We start from the raw sequence: 25030 nt of genomic DNA on the forward strand, positions 1-25030 counted from the left end.
TCATCAGCGGCCTTATCAGGAATCCAGTGGCGGCCTGTCCATAAGGGGTGCAGTGGCACCGCCCCCCCAATCTTCATGCATCAGACACATGATGGGGTTTTTTTTTCCTTCGAAGCAGATTAGCCTGAGGCTCCAATTGGCTTTAAAAAGGTTGGGCTTGGGGCGCAGTGCCCATCCACTTTTGCTATTGTCTTCCTGCTTCTCCTCCCGGCCAATCAGGACAGGAAGTGGATCCTAAGACCGGACTGGCCAGGAGGAGAAGCGGCCGGGGTTGGCCCGGAAGAGAAGCGGCCGGGGTTGGCCCGGAAGAGAAGCGGCCGGGGTTGGCCCGGAAGAGAAGCGGCCGGGGTTGGCCCGGAAGAGAAGCGGCCGGGGTTGGCCCGGAAGAGAAGCGGCCGGGGTTGGCCCGGAAGAGAAGCGGCCGGGGTTGGCCCGGAAGAGAAGCGGCCGGGGTTGGCCCGGAAGAGAAGCGGCCGGGGTTGGCCCGGAAGAGAAGCGGCCGGGGTTGGCCCGGAAGAGAAGCGGCCGGGGTTGGCCCGGAAGAGAAGCGGCCGGGGTTGGCCCGGAAGAGAAGCGGCCGGGGTTGGCCCGGAAGAGAAGCGGCCGGGGTTGGCCCGGAAGAGAAGCGGCCGGGGTTGGCCCGGAAGAGAAGCGGCCGGGGTTGGCCCGGAAGAGAAGCGGCCGGGGTTGGCCCGGAAGAGAAGCGGCCGGGGTTGGCCCGGAAGAGAAGCGGCCGGGGTTGGCCCGGAAGAGAAGCGGCCGGGGTTGGCCCGGAAGAGAAGCGGCCGGGGTTGGCCCGGAAGAGAAGCGGCCGGGGTTGGCCCGGAAGAGAAGCGGCCGGGGTTGGCCCGGAAGAGAAGCGGCCGGGGTTGGCCCGGAAGAGAAGCGGCCGGGGTTGGCCCGGAAGAGAAGCGGCCGGGGTTGGCCCGGAAGAGAAGCGGCCGGGGTTGGCCCGGAAGAGAAGCGGCCGGGGTTGGCCCGGAAGAGAAGCGGCCGGGGTTGGCCCGGAAGAGAAGCGGCCGGGGTTGGCCCGGAAGAGAAGCGGCCGGGGTTGGCCCGGAAGAGAAGCGGCCGGGGTTGGCCCGGAAGAGAAGCGGCCGGGGTTGGCCCGGAAGAGAAGCGGCCGGGGTTGGCCCGGAAGAGAAGCGGCCGGGGTTGGCCCGGAAGAGAAGCGGCCGGGGTTGGCCCGGAAGAGAAGCGGCCGGGGTTGGCCCGGAAGAGAAGCGGCCGGGGTTGGCCCGGAAGAGAAGCGGCCGGGGTTGGCCCGGAAGAGAAGCGGCCGGGGTTGGCCCGGAAGAGAAGCGGCCGGGGTTGGCCCGGAAGAGAAGCGGCCGGGGTTGGCCCGGAAGAGAAGCGGCCGGGGTTGGCCCGGAAGAGAAGCGGCCGGGGTTGGCCCGGAAGAGAAGCGGCCGGGGTTGGCCCGGAAGAGAAGCGGCCGGGGTTGGCCCGGAAGAGAAGCGGCCGGGGTTGGCCCGGAAGAGAAGCGGCCGGGGTTGGCCCGGAAGAGAAGCGGCCGGGGTTGGCCCGGAAGAGAAGCGGCCGGGGTTGGCCCGGAAGAGAAGCGGCCGGGGTTGGCCCGGAAGAGAAGCGGCCGGGGTTGGCCCGGAAGAGAAGCGGCCGGGGTTGGCCCGGAAGAGAAGCGGCCGGGGTTGGCCCGGAAGAGAAGCGGCCGGGGTTGGCCCGGAAGAGAAGCGGCCGGGGTTGGCCCGGAAGAGAAGCGGCCGGGGTTGGCCCGGAAGAGAAGCGGCCGGGGTTGGCCCGGAAGAGAAGCGGCCGGGGTTGGCCCGGAAGAGAAGCGGCCGGGGTTGGCCCGGAAGAGAAGCGGCCGGGGTTGGCCCGGAAGAGAAGCGGCCGGGGTTGGCCCGGAAGAGAAGCGGCCGGGGTTGGCCCGGAAGAGAAGCGGCCGGGGTTGGCCCGGAAGAGAAGCGGCCGGGGTTGGCCCGGAAGAGAAGCGGCCGGGGTTGGCCCGGAAGAGAAGCGGCCGGGGTTGGCCCGGAAGAGAAGCGGCCGGGGTTGGCCCGGAAGAGAAGCGGCCGGGGTTGGCCCGGAAGAGAAGCGGCCGGGGTTGGCCCGGAAGAGAAGCGGCCGGGGTTGGCCCGGAAGAGAAGCGGCCGGGGTTGGCCCGGAAGAGAAGCGGCCGGGGTTGGCCCGGAAGAGAAGCGGCCGGGGTTGGCCCGGAAGAGAAGCGGCCGGGGTTGGCCCGGAAGAGAAGCGGCCGGGGTTGGCCCGGAAGAGAAGCGGCCGGGGTTGGCCCGGAAGAGAAGCGGCCGGGGTTGGCCCGGAAGAGAAGCGGCCGGGGTTGGCCCGGAAGAGAAGCGGCCGGGGTTGGCCCGGAAGAGAAGCGGCCGGGGTTGGCCCGGAAGAGAAGCGGCCGGGGTTGGCCCGGAAGAGAAGCGGCCGGGGTTGGCCCGGAAGAGAAGCGGCCGGGGTTGGCCCGGAAGAGAAGCGGCCGGGGTTGGCCCGGAAGAGAAGCGGCCGGGGTTGGCCCGGAAGAGAAGCGGCCGGGGTTGGCCCGGAAGAGAAGCGGCCGGGGTTGGCCCGGAAGAGAAGCGGCCGGGGTTGGCCCGGAAGAGAAGCGGCCGGGGTTGGCCCGGAAGAGAAGCGGCCGGGGTTGGCCCGGAAGAGAAGCGGCCGGGGTTGGCCCGGAAGAGAAGCGGCCGGGGTTGGCCCGGAAGAGAAGCGGCCGGGGTTGGCCCGGAAGAGAAGCGGCCGGGGTTGGCCCGGAAGAGAAGCGGCCGGGGTTGGCCCGGAAGAGAAGCGGCCGGGGTTGGCCCGGAAGAGAAGCGGCCGGGGTTGGCCCGGAAGAGAAGCGGCCGGGGTTGGCCCGGAAGAGAAGCGGCCGGGGTTGGCCCGGAAGAGAAGCGGCCGGGGTTGGCCCGGAAGAGAAGCGGCCGGGGTTGGCCCGGAAGAGAAGCGGCCGGGGTTGGCCCGGAAGAGAAGCGGCCGGGGTTGGCCCGGAAGAGAAGCGGCCGGGGTTGGCCCGGAAGAGAAGCGGCCGGGGTTGGCCCGGAAGAGAAGCGGCCGGGGTTGGCCCGGAAGAGAAGCGGCCGGGGTTGGCCCGGAAGAGAAGCGGCCGGGGTTGGCCCGGAAGAGAAGCGGCCGGGGTTGGCCCGGAAGAGAAGCGGCCGGGGTTGGCCCGGAAGAGAAGCGGCCGGGGTTGGCCCGGAAGAGAAGCGGCCGGGGTTGGCCCGGAAGAGAAGCGGCCGGGGTTGGCCCGGAAGAGAAGCGGCCGGGGTTGGCCCGGAAGAGAAGCGGCCGGGGTTGGCCCGGAAGAGAAGCGGCCGGGTTGGCCCGGAAGAGAAGCGGCCGGGTTGGCCCGGAAGAGAAGCCGGGGAAGCAGCCCGGGACCTGGATAAGGTTAGTGTGGGTGGACGAGCGCCTGGGTTAGAGGCGGGGAGGGGGGGGGGGTTTGTTTGCTGCCCCCCCCCCCAAAAAAAATGGAGCACCAGCCACCATTGCAGGAATCACAGGTGGTTAGCAAGGCAACCAGCCTCTAAAGATGAAGCCCAAGAAGGAAGGAAGCGGGCCGCTCCCCTATAGATCGGCCAGGCCATGTTTTCAATTTTACCCCCCCCCCCCCCCCCCCACAAATGCATTTTTTTTTTTTTTTTTTTTAATACATTCCATGTTTATTGAAAGTTTTTATCACATTTTACCCCATGTGCACTTTTGATAAAAAGCTGACATGCATAAAAATCATTCACAATGCAAGTCGTTGACATTACATGCGGCGTTCTGAAAAATAAAACCCAACGCTTGGCTAAAAAAAATAAATAAACAAAATAAAAATTATCTACGTAAACATAAAAAAAATAAAATAAAAAAAAAAATCTGTCAGGTTATTAATAGTGCCGTGCACACGTCCTTCAAACAAAAGGATGAGGTGAAAATTCCAAGCGAGTGAATGCACTTTGCTCTGTTTCATAGAAGCAAATGGATTTGGTGCTTTTTATACATTAATCAATCAATATTACTGGCCGTAGATGAGCGGCACAGCCAAGATAGGAGTGACCTCCCAGGCAGACAGGACACTTTAATGCTTAGAAGACAGCTCAGAGCTTAGCAACTTGGCGAATATGTTTGTGCCTGATTAGCCCTGGAAGGCAGCGGCTGTGAGCAATGCACTAAATATGACAAGGTTAGTCGTTTTCAATTTGCGCAGGGAGACGAAATGAGTGACTGAGGGGTGGGGGGTGGGGGGGATAGAATGGAAAGGGGGGGGGGCACAGCATTGTCCCGCTTTCACAGGAAGCCGGCCTATCTGCATTCTTTCATACTGACAGAGCCTGCACACTAAATGAAGAGGACCGGTCAGCTTGACGCAGCGCAGGGAGCCACATTGTAGGAGGAACCTGCATTCGCTTTAAAAAAGGGATGCAATGGGGATTTACTAAAGTAAATAGAGGGTGCATTCTGCAAGTGCAGTTGCTCCAGAGCTTAGTAAACGAGGTGAAGCTCTGCTGACTTCTATCATCCAATCACATGCAAGCAAAAATGCTGTTTTTTTTATTTTCCTTGCATGTGATTGGGTATTCTTTGCAAACAGAAGCTTCACCTCATTTACCAAGGTCTGGAGCAACTGCACAGTCTGTCTTTAGTAAATCAACAAATCAACCCCCAAATTTTACTGACATTTACAGGGGGGGGGGGGGGTGTAGAACTATTTTTTGGGACACGTGCATTCCTCTGAGGCTGGCCATACACATTTCTAAACGGCGTGGATGGTGCAATCATCAGGGCCGTCAAAATTTCAATTTAGAAGAAGACGAAAATTCAATCCGCCCATGGCATCCTATGGGCTCGTTTACACTAGCCTTGCTCTCTGAATATTGTTCAGGGTTTGGATCACTCTTCAGAGAGCATTTGATGGGTGGCCTTGCATCACCTCCTCACCAGCCGTTTTAACCCTTTAAACCCTAAACTAACCACATTGCACACATTTTCAGGACACCCCCATTCAGTGGAACAACAATTTAACCCTTTAAACCCTGCACTGCACGCACTTGCAGGGCCCCTTTCTTCAGTGGAATGGCATTTTAACCCCTTAAAATCTGCACTACCCACATTGCATGTGGTTGCAGGGCACCCCCATTCTGCTGATTGGGTTGTGTTCAGTGGGCTGTACTGCCTACTGAACCAGACAGCAGGGATCATTTTTGCCAAATTGTAAGCCCCCCCCCCCCCCCAAAAAAAAACACAAGTGTAAATTGAAGCCTGGCAAATTTACAAATTTTTATAGATTTTGGATGGCGTAGGGAAGGATTAGACACCCTGTCCAATTTCATTTCTGGGCGTGTCCTGGTGACCATTGTTACTGGAGACAAAGTGATGGGAACTCCAAAATTCTACAGTTGTCACCAGAACAGGAAGTGGGGGGAAATTTTTCAATGAGTTTTGGCTAGAGGTACACCAACTAAACAAAGCCCCGTGTTCTAGATCTCATTGAAGCGGAACCCGGGACAGCAAAATACTCCATTGACTTATTTGAGAAATGGGGTGTAACGATGTTCAGCCAGTCTTGTGATTCCACACAGAAAATCCCATGAGATGCCTCCTTGTTCAGTTTTACAGCTTTCCATCTCATCTTACTGCTGATTGGACAATTAAGCAGTGCTGTGATGCTGAACTGATTCACTGTCCAATGAGAGGGCTAGAATCCTCGGGGGTGCCCCAAGCAGCTGGGACCAGGAAATGGTGATACCCCTTCACCTGGCTTTGGGAATCATAGGACGAGCTGAACAGAGCTTCACATCCAGGGCTTTGGAGGTTAAAGCATTTCACATTTGTGGGTTTCAAATGTTATTTCTCTTTGCAGATACAGTTGAAGTTTTCTGTAGTCTGCACTGCCTGGAATACTTCAGGAAATATGAATTACTGCTACTACTACAAGGCTACATCAACAAAGTGCTTCAGTGTGCGTCTTCTTTAATATGGAGGTTACATAAATGTCAATGACTCCATTTCTTTACAAGTCTGGGGACTTTTCCATATATAGCTGTGAATGTCATACAAGGAGGAGTATGATGCAACCTTCTCCCGTAGTCCTTTTATCCAGCCTATAGATCCAGCAATGCTCACTCTGCACAACCGCAACTTCTCATTCATTTTAAAAGGGCCAGTCCATCCAAAACAGACCTGACAATTACTGACAGACGGTGGTGAGATCGACTGCTGGATCACGGGAGGAACTTCTCCCCCCAGTTATCTCACGTTTCCTCGTTGTGAAAATTCAAGACTAGAAGCAAAAGGATTATGTAAAAATTTGATAGCTTGAGAGCAGGTAGGTGGAGTTGGGAATTTCAGGTACATACAGTAGCAGGTGGGCAGAACTGGAATCTGCACTATATAGCTGGGGCAAGCTGGGATCTCGAGTACATACAGCCGGTGGGCAGAGCTGGGATCGCGGGTACATACAGCCGGTGGGCAGAGCTGGGATCGCGGGTACATACAGCCGGTGGGCAGAGCTGGGATCGCGGGTACATACAGCCGGTGGGCAGAGCTGGGATCGCGGGTACATACAGCCGGTGGGCAGAGCTGGGATCGCGGGTACATACAGCCGGTGGGCAGAGCTGGGATCGCGGGTACATACAGCCGGTGGGCAGAGCTGGGATCGCGGGTACATACAGCCGGTGGGCAGAGCTGGGATCGCGGGTACATACAGCCGGTGGGCAGAGCTGGGATCGCGGGTACATACAGCCGGTGGGCAGAGCTGGGATCGCGGGTACATACAGCCGGTGGGCAGAGCTGGGATCGCGGGTACATACAGCCGGTGGGCAGAGCTGGGATCGCGGGTACATACAGCCGGTGGGCAGAGCTGGGATCGCGGGTACATACAGCCGGTGGGCAGAGCTGGGATCGCGGGTACATACAGCGGGTGGGCAGAGCTGGGATCGCGGGTACATACAGCCGGTGGGCAGAGCTGGGATCGCGGGTACATACAGCCGGTGGGCAGAGCTGGGATCTTGGGTACATACAGCCGGTGGGCAGAGCTGGGATCGCGGGTACATACAGCCGGTGGGCAGAGCTGGGATCGCGGGTACATACAGCCGGTGGGCGGAGCTGGGATCGTGGGCACATACAAGAGGTGGGCGGAGCTGGGATCGCGGGTACATACAGGAGGTGGGCAGAGCTGGGATCGTGGGTACATACAAGAGATGGACAGAGCTGGGATCTTGTGTACATACAGCGGGTGGGCAAAGCTGGGATATCGGGTACATACAGCAGTTGGGCAGAGCTGGGATCTACGGTACATACAGGAGGATGGTGCTGGGAACTCCTACAGATGTAAGAAGCCACTAGACCATACAATCTACTGAGCTCACCTTTAAGAAGACCTACATTGAGAGAAATATGGCGGCCGGTATTACTGACCTCTTATTTTCAAAATTTCGAAATGCCTGGCCGAGAGGTCGATTTATTGGACTCAATATATTCAGACTCAAGAAGTGAAAACAAAGCGTTCATATCCAGAGTCCTTCACACTTGTCCCAGGACAGGGATTTAAAAGGCAGCCAGGCGACTAGCACATTCTCCTCAGCAGACAATGAATATTTCTAGAGGAATGCCTGGTTTGAATCTGGTCACAGGTCCCGGCTACTTAAAAAGTGATCGAATGTAAATACACTTTATAAAAACGAATGTCGGGTCATTCGGGGCTGACAGCGCTGTCCTGAGCCTGGCTGACGGCGAAGTGGAAATAATCCCATCAAACCTTGGCACAGTAATCGTCTCCAAGAGGACTAAACATTTTCCATCCGGTTCATTATCCTTCTGTTTGAGAAAGTTTCCAAATAAGTCCGACTTTGAGCTTCCAGCAATAAGCGGTGTCATAGCGTTTCCAGGAACTGATCAAACGCCCCGCCACTTCGTTTCATAACCTGCTGGAGGGAGAGATCATCTGCAGCAGGCTCCGCAAACTGAGGTTGCTCCTTACTGTCCTTCATAAACCTAACCTATTCCTTTTATAACAGGTGTCCATTAGTACATTAACACTTTGATTCATCCTTTGTTGCACATCAGTGCTGCCGATCTCTTGCAGCTTCTTTGTAGCAACTGCATGCACACCAGTGATGGCTGTATGGCATTTGTCAGGGCGGGATTTCTGATGGTGACAACAGTTAACAGGGGGGGGTTGCAACTGCATCCTGGCCCCATTCTCCAGGGGGCCCTGTAGCTCCCCTGTCACATTCGGCTCAACACCCGGAAAGGAGGGGCGGTAGGAACAGCACAGAGAGGACCTGATGCCCTCTGTTTTCCTACTGCAGCTGCTGAAAGTCAGCTTCTCCTGCTCCCCCTCCCACAGGCATTTAGTGACTGGAGGAGGAAAAAAAAAAAAGGAGGGCATAGGTTCATCTAATTGCCGCCTCTTCTATACAGGTTACTTGTCTCTTGCTGCCCCCCGGCCCCTATGTACCCGACTGGCCCCTCACTGCAGAGCTGCTGGCTTTCCTCCTCTCCCCATGTGTCAGGATGGAGAGCAGGGAATGAATGAACACAGTGAGTGATCGGTAGTGATCGCTCCTGTGTCCATTCATATCTGAAGCATAGTAAACCGTGCTTACTTTGCTTCAGTTTGTGAATGAACAGGAAGCCTCTGTACAGAGCTACTCCTGTCCAGCTGAAGGCTGCAGAGAAGGAGATTGAGGGATGTGTCCTCAATCTCCTTTCCCTGTCTCAAAGGTGAAACATCAGAGGTCTGTTTAGACCCCTGATTTTTCACCAAAGTCTCTCAAATGGAACTCTTAAAAGAAAAAAAAAGAAAAATGGCAAATAATAAAATAAAATCCAAAAAAAGAACCAAAAAAAAAAACCTACTGGCACCAGTTGGTGGAATTACCAAGGTCATGCTTGCGGCTGGGCACTGGCGTTCCACCACAGTGGGGGGCCGCTACAGAATACATGAAAGGGTTCCACTGCGGGACTATAATATGTGGCCCCACCACAAGACTAAAGGGCCCCAGGATCGGAGGGGGAAGGGCCTTGGCTGGGGGTCAGGTGGGCTCTTCATGGTTTCTTGCACCAGAGCCATGAAGATTAAAATGGTCACTGGAGCAATAAATATAATTTATGTCATGGGGGGGGGGGGGGGGGAGGAGTACAGAATAGTTTGATTCTGTATTGCCTTTGCAATACAAGAAGATGTTGCGTTGAACCAAAGAACACGTTGAACTACACATTGAAGGGTCAGATTCAGGACCATTCTTATGCAATAAAGCTGGCCAAACATGGAAAATTTTCAGTCAAGTTCAGCTGCTTCTAAACCACTGCGAATCAAAAATACAATTGCAAGGAAGTGCCAGAAGCGAAGCAATCTACCACCCACCAGTGCAATTCGAGAGCCAGAATTCAGGTGATTGTGAACTTGAAACTGGGCAATAAATTGGACAACAATACAGTTTTTTTGAGGGACTGAACTGAAATGGCATCAAAACCGGATAAAAACACATCAATTCTGTTAAAACTGACTGGATTTTTGCACAGCTTTTGCCCTTGGAACCTCTGATCCCATCTCATTGGGTCAATCAAAACCTTCAATGGCTTTGGATTTTTGACAAAAAGAAAAAAACAAAAAAAAAAACAAAAAAGCCATCGAACATTTAATTGATTCAACAGCACCAGACTGAAACCAGGAGCCATTTTTAAAAACGCTCAACCGTAGAGGGAACCTTTAAAATCAGCTCTTAAGCTTTCCACCGCGACAGCTGAAAGACTCCAGAACACGGAGAAGATTAAACCAAAATGAAAAACACGAGTTGTTCTCAGAAGGATGAGCAATATGTCCCGAAAATGAGATCTATACGATGAATAAGCCACCTGACCGGCAGAGGCCGTTAGAAAATGAAAGGCCTGGGCTTATGTAGATCTCTCTGTCCCAGGCCAACCCTGGCCCCTCCACCTCCCCTGTACCGCCAGGAGGCAGATAAAATAGAAGGCAGAATTATCCGGCAAACGCTTTAATAAAAAGAAAATGCGCGGCCTGAAGACTTTCATATCCTCTTCCAAGCCGCTGTGCTGGGAGCAGGGAGGGAGAGCAAACAAGAAGCAGGCTTCATGGCATTGCTGACATTCCAGGCCTCGGCTGGTCTTCTGTCTGGGATCTTCCTGCCTGGAAGCATGAATAGTAAAAGCACTGCTGGTAGCGGGAGATTAATAGAGTGCCAGGCGGAAAATAGGAACAATCCTCCGACCCATGCAGGAGGGAATTGTGTCCTGCTCGCTACAATCTCCCCGGCCTCAGAGAGAGGTCACAGGTCCGCCGGTCACATGCCATGGTCAACGTAGGATTGGAAAAAAAATAAATAAAATAAATTCATGTTTTCATAAAAGCGACAGATAACCGAAACGTTTCCAGGAAGCAATCCCCCATCTTTTATACCAGAATAGTTCATTTTAATTTCCAAAAACAGGTGATGTCCTACAACGGAAAAGTCAAGTCTGATGAGAGTGAGAAGGACTCCTGAATAGGTAGATATAAGGTTTGTCCTTCAATTCCACTTCCAACCGTCATTTTCCAATCCCAGGTGTGAAAATGGAACAGAAATTCTTTTCGGATTCTACGGGTATCACAGACGGTTCTGTTAGAACACTACACTACAGTCTGGAATCCACCCGGTCTCCCTCCATTACATCATACGGAAGGACAGCTTGCTGAGCATCACAGGAAAACCTTCTACCACCACACACAGGAATGAAAATTCAAACCTCCCCGTTCGTTTCCAGACCGATGATGATACAGGAAGAAAACTAAAAAAAAACCCTCACATTTGCTATCTGGTGCAGCCAAACCTGAGTTTGGGGTGTTGAAGCGATTGAACAGAAATTTTTATTTTTTTTTTTAAAACAAACATGTCTATACTTATCTGCTCTGTGCAATAGAACTGCACAGAGCAGCCATTAACCTCCTCTTCTTGGGTACCCCGCCGGCGCTCCTAGCCACTCCTCTCGGTCTAGTGCCCCCATGGGAAACCGCTTCCCATGGGGGCACTCGTGTACGCTCATCCCCGAGCCCCGCCGCTGCGCCCATTGACACAGACAGCAGGACTTGGCCCAGCCCCCCTTGTCACTGGCCAATAGGCTCCCTGTGCCCCAGCAAAGCCATGAGACCCGGACGTGAGATGAGAGAAAAGCTGCAAACGTGCACAGCACTGGATCGAATTAGGGCAAGTATAAGGGGGTAAGTGGGGATGGTGATGCCTAAAAATGTTTTACCTCAAGAATGCATTAAAGTGGTTTGTGAAGTCCGAAGGTTTTTTTATTGTAATATATTCTATGCATTAAGATAAAAAGCCTTCTGTACAGCAGCCCCCCCCCCCAAATAATTACCATAGCCCCATCTCTATCCAGCGATGTCCACGAGTGTCTCGGCCGTCCGACAATCTCCCTCCTGATTGGCTGAGACACGGCAGCAGTGCCATTGGCTCCCGCTGCTGTCAATCAAAGCCAGTCAGCCAATCAGGAGAGAAAGGGGGTGGGGCTGGCCCACGGACCTGTGTCTGAATGGACACACGAAGCAGTGACTTGGCTCGGGTGCCCCCATAGCAAGCTGCTTGCTGTGGGGCCACTCGACAGGAGGGGGGCCAAGAGCACAGAAGAGGGCCCAGAGGAGAGGAGGATCCAGGCTGCCCTGTGCAAATCCACCGCCCCACCTCATCCAATCACAGAACATTTTGCATTCATTTAGAAGATGCAAAGCATTCTCTGAATGGTGCCTTTGCTGAGTGGCCGACATGCTGTAATTCACAATAAATCAGGTAGGCCACTTAGCACAGGGCAGGGAAGAAAGTGGACATCCAGTAGTGCCTACTTCAGTGCTTTCCAGCATCCGGGGCAAAAACCAGCTTTTCTATATACAGTGGGGTTCATTTGCTAAAACTGGAGAGTGTAAATCCTGGTGCAGCTCCGCATAGAAACCAATCAGCTTCCAAGTTTTAATTGGCTACTATGCACAGCTGCACCAGATTTTGCGCTCTCCATTTATAGTAAATCAACCCCATAGTTACATTGGTTCAAGGTATATCAAAAAATACTGTGCCTGGAATTCTCTACACCTACACCTGGCATTTTGAAAACTGGGTTCTGAAAAAAGACGGTAACCATTTATGATGGTTTTGTAATGGTCAGCTAGCATACCTTCAGCTGATGTGAACTACAAGTCCCAATATGCCCTGCCATTCAAACAGTATACAGCAGGGGTCTCCAAACTTTCTAAACAAAGGGCCAGTTTACCATTCTTCAGACTTTACGGGGACCAGACTGTGGCTATTGGCAGTAGAAAAAGGTCCCGACATTGGGAGGAATAGTGCCCCCATCGTCTGGGTCATTGGGAGGAATAGTGCCCCCATCGTCTGGGTCATTGGGAGGAATAGTGCCCCCATCGTCTGGGTCATTGGGAGGAATAGCGCCCCATCGTCTGGGTCATTGGGAGGAATAGCGCCCCATCGTCTGGGTCATTGGGAGGAATAGCGCCCCATCGTCTGGGTCATTGGGAGGAATAGCGCCCCATCGTCTGGGTCATTGGGAGGAATAGCGCCCCATCGTCTGGGTCATTGGGAGGAATAGCGCCCCATCGTCTGGGTCATTGGGAGGAATAGCGCCCCATCGTCTGGGTCATTGGGAGGAATAGCGCCCCATCGTCTGGGTCATTGGGAGGAATAGCGCCCCATCGTCTGGGTCATTGGGAGGAATAGCGCCCCATCGTCTGGGTCATTGGGAGGAATAGCGCCCCCATCGTCTGGGTCATTGGGAGGAATAGCGCCCCCATCGTCTGGGTCATTGGGAGGAATAGTGCCCCATCGTCTGGGTCACTAGGAGGAATAGTGCCCCCATCGTCTGGGTCATTGGGAGAAATAGTGCCCCATCGTCTGGGTCATTGGGAGGAATAGTGCCCCATCGTCTGGGTCATTGGAAGGAATAGTGCCCCTTCTTTGGTGTCATTGGGGGGGGGCGCGAGTATGCCCCATTGTCAGAGGACTAAATAGCGCCCCAAGGGCCAGATAAAACGCAAGCACGGGGCCGCAGTTCGGGGACAACTGGTATACAGGATCAGCCAGGAAGCTGGAACTGCATGCTGGGACTTGCAGTTCTGAGAGAGCTTGAGATCTATTGGTATGAGACCGCATTCACTACTGAGAGCCTTTGTGGGGACGGAGGGGGAATTTATGTGTCAGCACTTTTCATTTTTGTCACATTGTGACGCATTCACAAGGCTTATGAAATAATTCAACTTCATCCGGCCCAAAAACCAGAAGTCTTTTTTCTTTTTTGTGGCTCCCCCTCCCCCCCCGCCAATCCTCCTTGGATGGCTATAGCCAAACCATATGGCTTATTTCAGACCTATGGCCCACAGAATAACACAAAGCTAAAACGCATTTGAAGTATGTTAACTGCCGAAACGAAGCAGAAATCATCAAGAAAAAAAAAAAAAAAAAAAAAAAAAAAAGTTGTGTAGAAGTTTAGATGGTGACAGGAGCATTGGAAGGCCCGGGCTCTGCTGGCTCTTGTTCCTTTCTATGCAGACAATGGGGAACATACTGAGTGTTAAGTAGCTGCACCGACACATGAGTGACATGAGATGCTGCGTGCGGAGGCCCACCAAGAGAAAGGGGGGGGGGATCCTAAAATGACGGGGTTAATGAGATGCAGGCCGGCCCTTGTGCACAACATATACACACAAAGCTCCATGAAGTCTGAGCAGGAGATAGGGGTGGAGTCCCAATACTGGGAGACACAAACTGGTGGAATCAGGAGCTGACAGTAACATTCAACCTCTTCCTGTCCAAACAAAAGCTCCCTTCAAGGAGCAGGCTTTGTGCTTGGGATCCCCTCCTAGACCCCCACCCCTCTCTCCGGCCTCGCACACACTCTCATCGCAGAGCTGCAACAATGAGGGGCAATGTGTGACGATTGGGAGAGATGGCCGGCACTCCGCAGAGATTAATACAATCTGCTGAAACAATATGTCCACCAGCAGGACCCCGTCCCAGAGGAAGAATGCAAGGGACCAAGCCGGAAGGTGGCTCTTCAAGGGGGGAGGGAATGCGGCATCTCTAAGCCAGAGGAGGCCGCTAAACTAAAAATGCTTTAGGACAAGGGCCACGCTGGGCCCCAGACAGCGGGCAGACCAGGAAACTCCTTCCGTCATCCCCAGGGCACTATGGGTAAAGACTGGCCGCCTCTCCAGATACTTCCACAGCCTCATTATTGCAGCAATTAGCAGAAAGTGCCCCAGGGGAAAGTTGGAGGGGAAGGTTAGTGCGGTTGGAAGAAAATCTGGAGATACATAAAAAGCAGATGGGTCTCCATAAAACACAGGTGCTCGCTAACTTTCCAGCAAGTGGTGTCGTCATGTACACAACCGGATGGCCACAAACCACCTGAGAGTAGTCAGTCTATCGAGCTTGCGGTGACGTGCAGTCACCAACAGCAATCTGATCTTTACGTTTAACAGCCTATAGTAGATCCAAACCTCAAAATGGACATTTTCGTGCAAAACAGGCCCCATGCATCAATTCATCATTAAGATTTCCTGTCTCCCCCCCCCATCAATTACCCTTTTCACTCCTCGTTACTTGTATAGCGCCGTCAATTTTTGTAGCGCTTTACATATAGATTGTACATTCACATCAGTCCCTGCCCTCAAGGAGCTTACAACCTAAGGTCCCTAACTCACATTCATACATACACATACTGGGGCCAATCTAGACAGGAGCCAATTAACCTCCCAGCATGTCTTTGGAGTGTGGGAGGAAACCCACTCAGGCACAGGGAGAATGTGCAAAACTCCAGGCAGGTAGTGCCTTGGTTGGGACTTGAACCGACGACCCTAGTGCTACTAGGAGCAAGTGCTAACCACTTAACCACTGTGCTGCCCAACCTACCTCTTTTCCCCACTTCCTGTTTACATGCACTTGCTCCAGGGTCAGCTGTACATCATTGGTCTGGACCAGCTGGGAACATGGTGGACCGTGCCTGTGTAATGTAGGTTGGCATGGCCACGTCTAGTCCCCATCAGTGGTGACAGGGTGACTAAAGGCCGCCCATAGATGATTCAATTTGCTTTCCATTCGCCATGGGTGGAAGGAAAGAAAATTGCTCGATTTGCCCACTGCAGTCAGTGTTGATGGAGAATAGCTCCTGCATCGCTATTGTGTTCTACCGGCAGAGGGGCGTGGGAAGACCGGCAGAACACAATGATTACTGTAGCAACTATAGCCAGCAGCAGTAACCGTAAAAGAATCAGACAGGCTGGTTGTACCCAAGTCAACCGACTTGGGTACAACCAGCCTGCCCAAACATGGATCGAATGTCAGCTGGTCCCTCCTAAACTGGACGAATTTTGATCCATGTATGGCCGGCTTAAGACAGACAGTAATCATCCTATATCAAAAAGTGACTAAACAAGGCCTCTAGGAATGACTAGCTTCACACTACTGCGGGTAAGTTTCAATGGGCAGATTGAAACGCGTTGGGACGAGGCCTGGCGGGGGCCCAGACTGAGACTGCCACTTGTTCACACACACAGCGGGTCTTGTTCTGAATGTGTGGCTCCTGGGACCTTCATCTCTTATCTACCATTGTCTGGAGCGTGGGGGACTCCTTCCCAGCCAGCACTCACAGGACTATTCTTCCTTGCAGCATACATACACACCATGGGTTCATACTGCGGGTGGGGGACAGCGCATAAATCGCACCTGTTGCCGTACCCCCAACCAAAACGCGCTGCTCTGTTGCAGACCGGAGTTCAGCTTTAAGGAATCTAAATCCAGGTTACCACCAACTCTAGGCAGACGGAGAAATGAGGGATGAATAGTGGTTGCTCGCTTTGTGTTACCGCAAGTTGCTAGATGGAGAGGAAGAAAAAAAGAAAAGGGAAGGAAGAGGTGAGCATTTGGAAACTCACCAGTCTCTGCTGGCGGCGAAGAGGTCCTGATGGTGAAGATCTGTCCCAAATCTTCCTCTTCTTCCGGCAGGCCCTTCTGAAGCCGCTGCAGTTTGCGTAGGCTCTCGCTGCGTTGGTGTTTCATGGAGCGCACATGTTGGATCAGGTTGAGTTTGGCCTTGGTGGAGTAAGAGCAGAGCACGCAGTGATAGTACGATGTGTCTCCTTCAACGCTACTTTCGTGTTGCTGCAAGTGCTACGGAAAAGCAGACATGACAAACAATTAGGCGTCTATATAAATGACAAATAATCACAAATATCAATATAATTCTGTACAACAATTGTGATCCATACACCCCTACCAGGTCACAGTGCATACCAGTGGCTACAGTAGGTGTGCTGCTGGTGTGTATTGGCCCTAAGAGCACTCTCATTGGATGGAGAAATAGCAGGTCGGTGGTCTTGGTCCAGAAGTCAAGGAAGTCAGGCGCCAGTAACAGCAAAACTAATATGGAGAGAACTACAAAGGGGGCTTATGTGGTTAAAGAATGGTAACAGTAGGCAACTTGCGACATTCACATTGAGGTCTCGTTCACTTGGGCATACCTAAGAGCACATCTATGTGAGGACCATCTTTGCCCACATAGGTTTTCAATGCATCTATGTGTAGACAGTTCCATTCAGATCAGTTGGGATGCAGCAGCTGCACGGACACAGCCACTGCTCCCAATCTGTGTGGGTGCCCCCAACAATCTTCAGGGACACACACGCACCCACAGGGATATCCTATTGGGAGCAGTGGCTGTGTCAGTGCAGCTGTTGCATCTCACTTGACATAAAATGGGACTGCCTGCACATAGATGCATGGAACACCTGTGCATCCCACTGTGTCGCTATGTCTATTCTAGTGATTTTTAAAGCATAAATATGCAACAACATTTTAAGACATTGTTTTTAGGAGGATCTATATGCCAATGAACTTGTTGGACTGGTTCATGAACGCAAGACAGGAAGTGATGCTACAGGAATTAGGGGGAAGGAACAAAGGACTTGAACAAGCCATTTGCTAAGGCACATGCTTTACTTCTGGACCAAGTCCACCCACCATTTCTCCGTCCAATGAGAGTTTTTTCTCTAGAACACTGAGGCACTTTCAGTGGACCAGGGGATGGCAGGGCTTGGCCTAGACATCAGACATCCCTGTAGCAAAGTGAAACTATATCAGAGAGGGGCACAGATGATGCCTTACTATCCAACACAGGAAATATCACGATTACTTAACCACTTCAATGCCTGCACTTTTGACCCTTCCTGCCCAGGACAATTTTCAGCTTTCAGCGCCGTCACATTTTGAATGGCAATTGCGGGGTCATGCAACACTGTGCCCAAACTAAAATTTTAATCTTTTAAATTTTAATCACCGCGTGACGTCACTCCCGCACATGCGCGCAAAAGCCACCGGTCACGGCACATGTTTCAGAAGAAATGGCACAGGCGGCTGTTCCTTCAGAGTGCATGCGCCCCCAACATGTCATTGCTTGCATTCTGCAGACTGTATCTGACCAACAGAACCATGTGACACGACAAAGTATAAAAAAAAAAAAAAAAAAAAATCTTACAGTTAATTACTTAGTGATGACATTAAAAACCTAACAAAGTACCCTGTGAACACAGTGTGTACCGAAGATGCTAACAAATTCTAATTAAACTTCCCAAGAATCAAATATTAAAAAGACTGACGGCCTGGACATCAAAGTGCCAATACCCTTCGGCATGCCAGAAATTTATACTGAAATTAAAAATGATCAGATAACATCTATCATTGTGTTAGGTAGGACATACCACACCTGTCAGAGACCCAAGCAGGAATTCTGAAGATAAAAGTATATTCCGCGATTATTAATGTCACTCGTATTTTATCTGGTGCCGCCATTATCCCCAGCAAGGCCAATCCTGCATTATATACACTCCGAACCCTATAGAAGCACCACACTGAACGCATGGAATGTCTGCAACTAAACGTTCATGGGTTTGTAAAAAAAAAAAAATTCTATATATAATAACAAATAATAAAAAAATTATATATATATATATAAAAACACACATACTCGCGGCCCTGAACCTCCTTTTCTGGTGCCCCCTACCACCACCACCATCTGCTGCTCCTCCTCTTCTCTGAGTGCCCACATTGCAAGTCACTTCCTATGGAGACACTCATGTGGGCACGCTCACAAGCCGGGCTGTGTGTGTGTCTATAGACACAAACAGCCCCGGCTTGGGCCCCCCCCCCCGCTTTCTTCTCACACGGTTTGCTTGACAGTAGCATAAGCCAATGTGCCAGCCTGAAGTCATGCAAAACATTAAACATGCCTATACTGTTTAAAATCCAGTAATACACTGTCTCTCCCTGTCCTGCACATGCTCAGTTGGCTCTCTATTTTTAGGCACTGTCTGCTGACAGCCTAAAGGTTTACTGCTGCTCAGTGGCTCTGGGCTTCACATGTAATCAGTTATGTCAGCAGACATTTGATGGTTTAACAGTTTGGTTGAGAGCACAAGCAATGTGACAGTTGGCAACCCAGCATTCCAGGAATGTAACTTTTTTGAAACGGTTAAATCGATGGGTTTAGTTCCACTTCATGATTTACTGCTGCTCAGGGGCCCTGGCCTCCAGCAAAAAAAAATAAAAATTTTGGTAGCATAATTATTAATGTGGAATGTATTGCTCCTTGCTAAAGAACATTTTTTATCAAGTTGTTATGGATAACATTCCACTTTAGAGGGGCTGGAAAACCCTTGTGGTTTTTCACCTTAATGCATTCTATGCATTAAGGTGAAAAACCTTCTCTCATGCTGCCTTACCTGAGCCCTGTCTCTATTGCTATTGCTGGTGTCTCGTGTCCCGATTGGATATATTGATAGCAGCGCAGCAACTGGCTCCTGCTGCTGTCAATCAAATCCAAGGACATGGGCGACGGGGCCGAGTCCTGCTTTCTGTGTCAATAGAACGGGTGCCCCGAAGGAAAGCGAGAAGAGGAGGAGCCACCAGTGCCGCTGAGGGACCCCAGAAGAGGAGGATTGGGGCCACTCCCTGCAAAACCAACTGCACAGAGGAGGCAAGTATGCCATTTTTTTTTTTTTAGTAAACCCTTTAAAGGCTTCATTCACACCTGGACGTTTTCAGCTCATAAAAGGCCCAGAAAAAAAAACGCCCAACAAGCAAAATCTCATTCATTTCAATGGCACCCGTTCACATCTGAGCGTTTTGTCACCTGAAGAAAAACACTTGAAGCTCAAAAAAGTACATGAGCTTCTTTTTGAGCAGAGTACAGGCGTTTTTCTGCTTTTTACATTGGTGACCTTTTGACCTGTGCAAAACCGCGGTAAAAATATGAAGAAAAAAGTTGGACGGGAACCATTTTTACACACAACACACTGCAAGTGCATAAAAGGTGAATGAGACGTAATTTTGTTACATTAAAAAAAATATATAAAATAAAAAAAAAAAAAAAAAAAAAAAAAAAAAAAAAGGTGGTGTGATGCGCTCATAATGCGTTGCCCGTACACAACACACCGCAGTGACCAACACAGAGCAGAATGTGCGTTCTCTGATGCGGTCGGGGCCCAGCTGTCCTGTCAGCCGCAGCGGTAGGAAAATCGCTGCACGTTTTTACGAGTACCCAATATTGTCCTGTGGATTAGCTGCTCTTCTAAAAGCAAGCAGAAGAGTGATAATTGGTCGTAATTAATTAATTTCAAAAGCCAATCCCCCCCTGAAAATGATATCCAGCTATTCGCAGGCCGTGCGGGAGGAAGGTTGTCACGGGCACAATGCGGGTCGCCATCGTGAAGCAGATAAAGGAAGCCTCCGCTGGCAGAATGAAGGGATGCCATCGGCACGTGTGTCACTATATTGATTGCTAGAAAGCTTGTGGGGCCTTTTTTCTCGCTCTCTCTCTCTCTGCAACAACAGGAAACTTCTAACATCTGGTTCTTCACGCATGGAAAGCGAAATATCGATCAAGTTTAGCTGAAGCACCACTTTAAAAACAGAACAGACAGAAGAACATTCTGATGGAAGGCAGGGAATTCTCTGGGGAGGAGGTCGGCCGTTGCACACAGTTCTGTCCGCCGCTTTCGCGCCAAACTGCACAATCGCATCCAGAAATAGACAGAGCGGGGACGGTGGACCCCCTCATACATGGACAATAGAGACCGCCAATGTCCATCGCACCAATTCACTGGGAAGGATATACAATAATGTGCCTGCAATCGTCATAAAAGATCAATTTCCAGCATGTGTGCAAATTACTGCAACGGACCTTAAAAAGGTGAACACCAGGCAAACTGTTAAAGCTTTAATAAAAAAAATAATAAGAAGTAACTATTGTCTAAATACAAGAATCCTGGGTAACCTTCCCAGAATCTCAGGGATTTGTGCATTTCTTCCAGATCTGCAGTAATCCAGAGTGAGACTTCCTGTAATAAAGACCAATCACTGCCGCCCTCTCTCCTTGTGCAGGGTGACTGGTCTGGTCTCCGCCCTTTTCTGTAGTGGGTGGGTCTGTTGGGCTCCTCCCACAGCTCTGCTCTCTCTCTCCTTCTGCAGGAGGACTGGTCTTATCTCCGCTTCCTCCTTTAGCTTTCTGTAGTAGGTGGGCCTGCTGGGCCCCTCCCACAGCTCTGCTCTCTCTTTGAGCAGGGCGACTGGTCTCGTCTCAGCTACCGCCTTTAATTTTCTGTAGTGGATGGGGGGCACTCCCACAGCTTTGCTTCTTCTCCTTGTGCAGGGGGACGGTTCTTATCTCCACCCGCTCCTGTCATTTTCTGTAGTGGGTGGGCCTTCTAGGCTCCTTCCACAGCTCTGCTCTCCCCCCCCCCCCCCCCCCTGTGCAGGGGGGCTGGTCTCATCTCCGCCCCCTCCTGTCATTTTCGGTAGCGGGTGGGCCTTCTGGGCTCCTCCCATAGCTCTGCTCTCCTCCCACCCACCCCCCCGTGCAGGGTGACTGGCCTAGTTTCCACCTCCTCCTGTCATATTCTGTAGTGGGTGGGCCTGCTGGGCCCCTCCCACAGCTCTGCGCTCTCTCTCTCTCCTTGTGCAGGGGGACTGGTCTCATCTCCGCCCCCTCGTGTCATTTTCTGTAGCGGGTGGGCTTTCTGGGCTCCTCTCACAGCTCTGCTCTCTTCCCCCACCCCCCTTGTGCAGGGGGACTGGTCTCATCTCCGCCCCCTACTGTCGTTTTCTGTAGTGGGTGGGCCTGCTGGGCCCCTACTACAGCTCAGCTCTCTCCTTGTGCAGGGTGACTGGTCTCGTCTCCGCCCCCTTCCTGTAGTTTTGCTGGGTCCCTCCCACAGCTCTGTTCCCTGCAGTGATTCAATGTTGCTTTTACAAGGTAATATCTGGGTTTGCAAATGAACTTGGTGCACACAAAGTGGATTTACATCCTTTGTGCCTATTAAGGAATCGATGTAAGTGAAAGTTTTGGTGCCCGGAGTTCAACTTTAAATACACATTTAACAGACACATGGAAGCGGTTTCATCTGCCAAAGGATTTGCAGTTCTGTTCATCCAGCCCTGAGATTTTTGCAGCCCCTCGAGACAGCAAGGTCATGCCAGTGATCTCCCCTGCTGTGAGGAAATACAGGTAGGTCACCTCCCTGCCACATCACTGAACAATGACAGAACAGCGGCAGACTGATGAGCTCATCTGTCTGCTCTCTACTGCTGTCAGCATGCTAGAGCAACTGATTGGTTGCTAGCACGGCCTCACCCTCTCCCATTTTGATCTATCCTGTACAGGGGTGTACAAGAGGCTGGTATTAAGAGAAAAAAAAAAAAAAAAAAAAAAAAAAACAAAAACAGAAACTTACTCTAGTTGCATTAGAAATACATTTATTAAATTAAATTCTACACAACTGCTTTAGGGCCCATTGACATTTGTGCGAATTGTCGTGCGATTTTGGAGATGACAAGTCACAGCCCATTGTCTGCAATGGCCCACGTTCAGACTAGTGCAACCAAGTTGCAGTGATTTTGAAAAAGTGCCTGCACTACTTTGGTACAGAGAATGTAAAGTCGGATCAAAGTCGCCCTGGAAATCGTGCGACTTTGGAGACGCACTAAAATGTGAATGGAGCCTTAGCTGGCGATACATTTTAATCTACTTGGAGTCTACCTATAAAAAAAAAGGAAAAACTATTCAATAACTGCTCTAGGTGTACCTGCCTGACCTGCAATGAGATCAGATGCTGCCATCCATTGTCCTCCAGAAAATACCAGTTGCCTGGCTGTCACGCCAATTTGCTCACTTCAATATCTTGAACCAGCGACTCCACAAATCAGGTGATCTAATGTCACTGCTCGCCTACTTGATCCAGGTCAGCGACTCAAACAGCCGAGGTCAGAGACTATGCAGCTCATACTTCTATAAGGACCAGGACAGCCGCAACTTCTGTATTTACTTAGCACTGGCTCTACTAATCTCCCACAACCCCCCTGTGCTCCAGACATCAGACAGATCGAGGGATATAAAGATTGTTCACATAGCGCAGTATTGTTCTGTGGTTTAAAGTTTTGATTTTAGATAAGCTTCAAAGCAAACCTGTGCTTTTCCCATACAGTGCAAGGCAACTGATTTCCTTCTATTCCCCAGCAGCATATACTGACCTTTTCTTTGCTTCCCCATCCCTACTTTTCAGCCACTGAGATCCGGAGGAAATACACAGTACTTCCGGGTATGGAGAAGCATGTAGCAGTGCTGGACCAGTTGGCACTGTCATACCGGAAGTCTAAAGCTCTGTGTAAGCTAAAGCTGGCCATAGATGGATCAAATTTCGGCCGGTTCAGCAGGAACCAGCCAAGATCCGATTCATCTGTGGTCAAGCTAGTTGTGCTGAAGTCGATCCAACAATAGACTTCGCTACGACCAGCCTGTCGAATTTGTAGCCAGAGAATTCCCCCGCAGTACCTTTTTCTGCCTTTAGATGTCCTCAGTGTGATGGCCAGCATCCTACAATCCACTTGAGAACAGCCTGTGACTGGACAGTGAAAGGAGAAGTAGCACAGTGATGAACTCATCACTCTCTCTTACACTGTTCTCTCCTCCTATCACCATGCTTTGTGTCACCAAAAACAGTTTGGCTTGTTGTACTGCTTTTTCCTCTCACTCTCCACACCAGGTCCAATTCAGGTACTTAATATTTATAGGGCTGCATTAAGATGTGTGAGCAAGCTGCAGCGTGGTGTGACAGGCAGTAAAGAGTCAGAGTTCGGCAATAACGTTATATTGTAGAAAAGGTTCAACAATACTTTTTTAGGCACACCTGTCCGGAGCCACTTACGAACTGTGATGGCAGTCTGAAGATGCCAACAGCATCTGCAACGAGGAGCGGAAAGTGGCTTGCTGGTCCACATGCAAAGGGGAGGTTTCCTAAAGTGTTGTAGATTTAGTCCCTGCTCCTCTGGAACCTTTCCCTACCTCTAGCACTGTCCCTGCCAGACGAGGAACCTGTCCCTACACTAGCCACTCGCATAAAGCGTGCCAAACCCAGGAGCCAGTGTATTAAAAATACTCTGCTTGCCCCAAGATGGCCGAGGGCGCCAGCATCCAATCGGACAGCATGGGGCGCCAGCATCCAATCGGACAGTTATTTATTTTATTTTATTTTATTTATTTCAGGTACTTATATAGCGCCGTCAATTTACGCAGCGCTTTACATATACATTTTACATTCACATCAGTCCCTACCCTCAAGGAGCTTACAATCTAAGGTCCCTAACTCACATTCATACATACTAGGGACAATTTAGACAGGATCCAATTAACCTACCAGCATGTCTTTGGAGTGTGGGAGGAAACCGGAGTACCCGGAGGAAACCCACACAGGCACAGGGAGAACATGCAAACTCCAGGCAGGTAGTGTCGTGGTTGGGATTCGAACCAGCGACCCTTCTTACTGCTAGGCAAGAGTGCTACCACTACACCACTGTGCCGCCCGATACACACACTCCTTGTGACCGCAAGAGAGGAACCAAGTTTTCCACAACTTCCTTCCCCTTCTGCATTTCCACCATCGGTCAAGCGCCACCTGCAGTGGGAATTGCAGACCGCACCTGCCTACTTGCATTTGATCTGCCTAGAGTTCAGCTTTAACAAAAACGGAAATCCTGCCAACAGGTTCACGTGCCTGAAGACCATCCTCTAGAACAGGGGTCTCTCTCAGACTGGCGGCCCTCCAGCTGTTGCGAAACTACAAGTCCCATGAGGCATTGCAAGGCTGACAGTTATAAGCATGACTCCCACAGGCAGAGGCATGGTGGGACTTGTAGTTCCGCAAGAGCTGGAGGGCCGCCAGTTTGAGACCCCCTGCTCTAGAACCTATGGTCAACTCCAGAAACCCAGCAAAGCATTTATCAGTAGCACCAGATACTGTAGCAAGATGCTAATTGTCCATAAAACCCAACTCCAGATTTAGGAGGATCAGCAACCTAATTGACACAAGAAGGTCAACCCAAGCGTCAACTAATTAGCAAAGGTGGCGGTCTCTGCAAAGTTCATTATCCTATTCCTTTATTTCCCAACACCGAGGTGTGACTTTGCCCCGATACAAAGCCGGGCCCTCCCTCCGCCTGCCTTCCATGCTACCGATAAAAGCTTACTACACCGATTGCCGGGGTTTACGGCAAATTTGCACCTAAGAGCAACATTTGCAAAGGGGTCTGACTGGGCAAAATTTTCAGCGGCAGTTAATGAGTGAGGCGGGTTGTAGTTTGCTGTGAATACCAGTAAAAGACATTAACAGACCTGGGAAGTACTGAGGCTGGTACAACCATTTGTTTACAAAACCTGTTTGGATGTCTGGAATGTATTAATTCTATCTGCAGAATATATATAACTCTCCCCACTCCCCCCAACCCCCACCCTCTCCTTTCTCCCGTCCAGAAAAACTCAGAGGCCCTCTTTCTCAGCTTCTTTCAGATCTCTGCAACCTCAGGTCATAAATCACATAGTCTTCAGCTGGAGAATCCATCTCTTTAATGAAAGAGTTATGTGAAAGCAGATGTCCTTCCAGCCCGGCTCCAAATAGCGCATACATGTCCATGGCTGCTAACATCCTCAGCAGTCCACCACCTGCAGACAAGCCTGGAATTTC

General features: G+C 51.3%; 1 protein-coding gene across 3 annotated transcripts in view; it reads right to left on the reverse strand.

The window, feature by feature from the left end:
• Positions 1-25030, reverse strand: part of ZFHX3 (zinc finger homeobox 3) — a 157373-nt gene that overhangs the window by 41020 nt on the left and 91323 nt on the right. For all 3 annotated transcript variants that reach the window (XM_073605868.1, XM_073605869.1, XM_073605867.1), the window contains exon 4: positions 15899-16133. In XM_073605868.1, coding sequence (XP_073461969.1) covers positions 15899-16133 — 235 coding nt within the window. The remainder of the gene's footprint in view (positions 1-15898; positions 16134-25030) is intronic.

This window comes from Aquarana catesbeiana, linkage group LG11 (genome assembly GCF_042186555.1).
Source record: "Aquarana catesbeiana isolate 2022-GZ linkage group LG11, ASM4218655v1, whole genome shotgun sequence".
In the NCBI taxonomy this organism is placed as follows: Eukaryota; Metazoa; Chordata; class Amphibia; order Anura; family Ranidae; genus Aquarana; species Aquarana catesbeiana.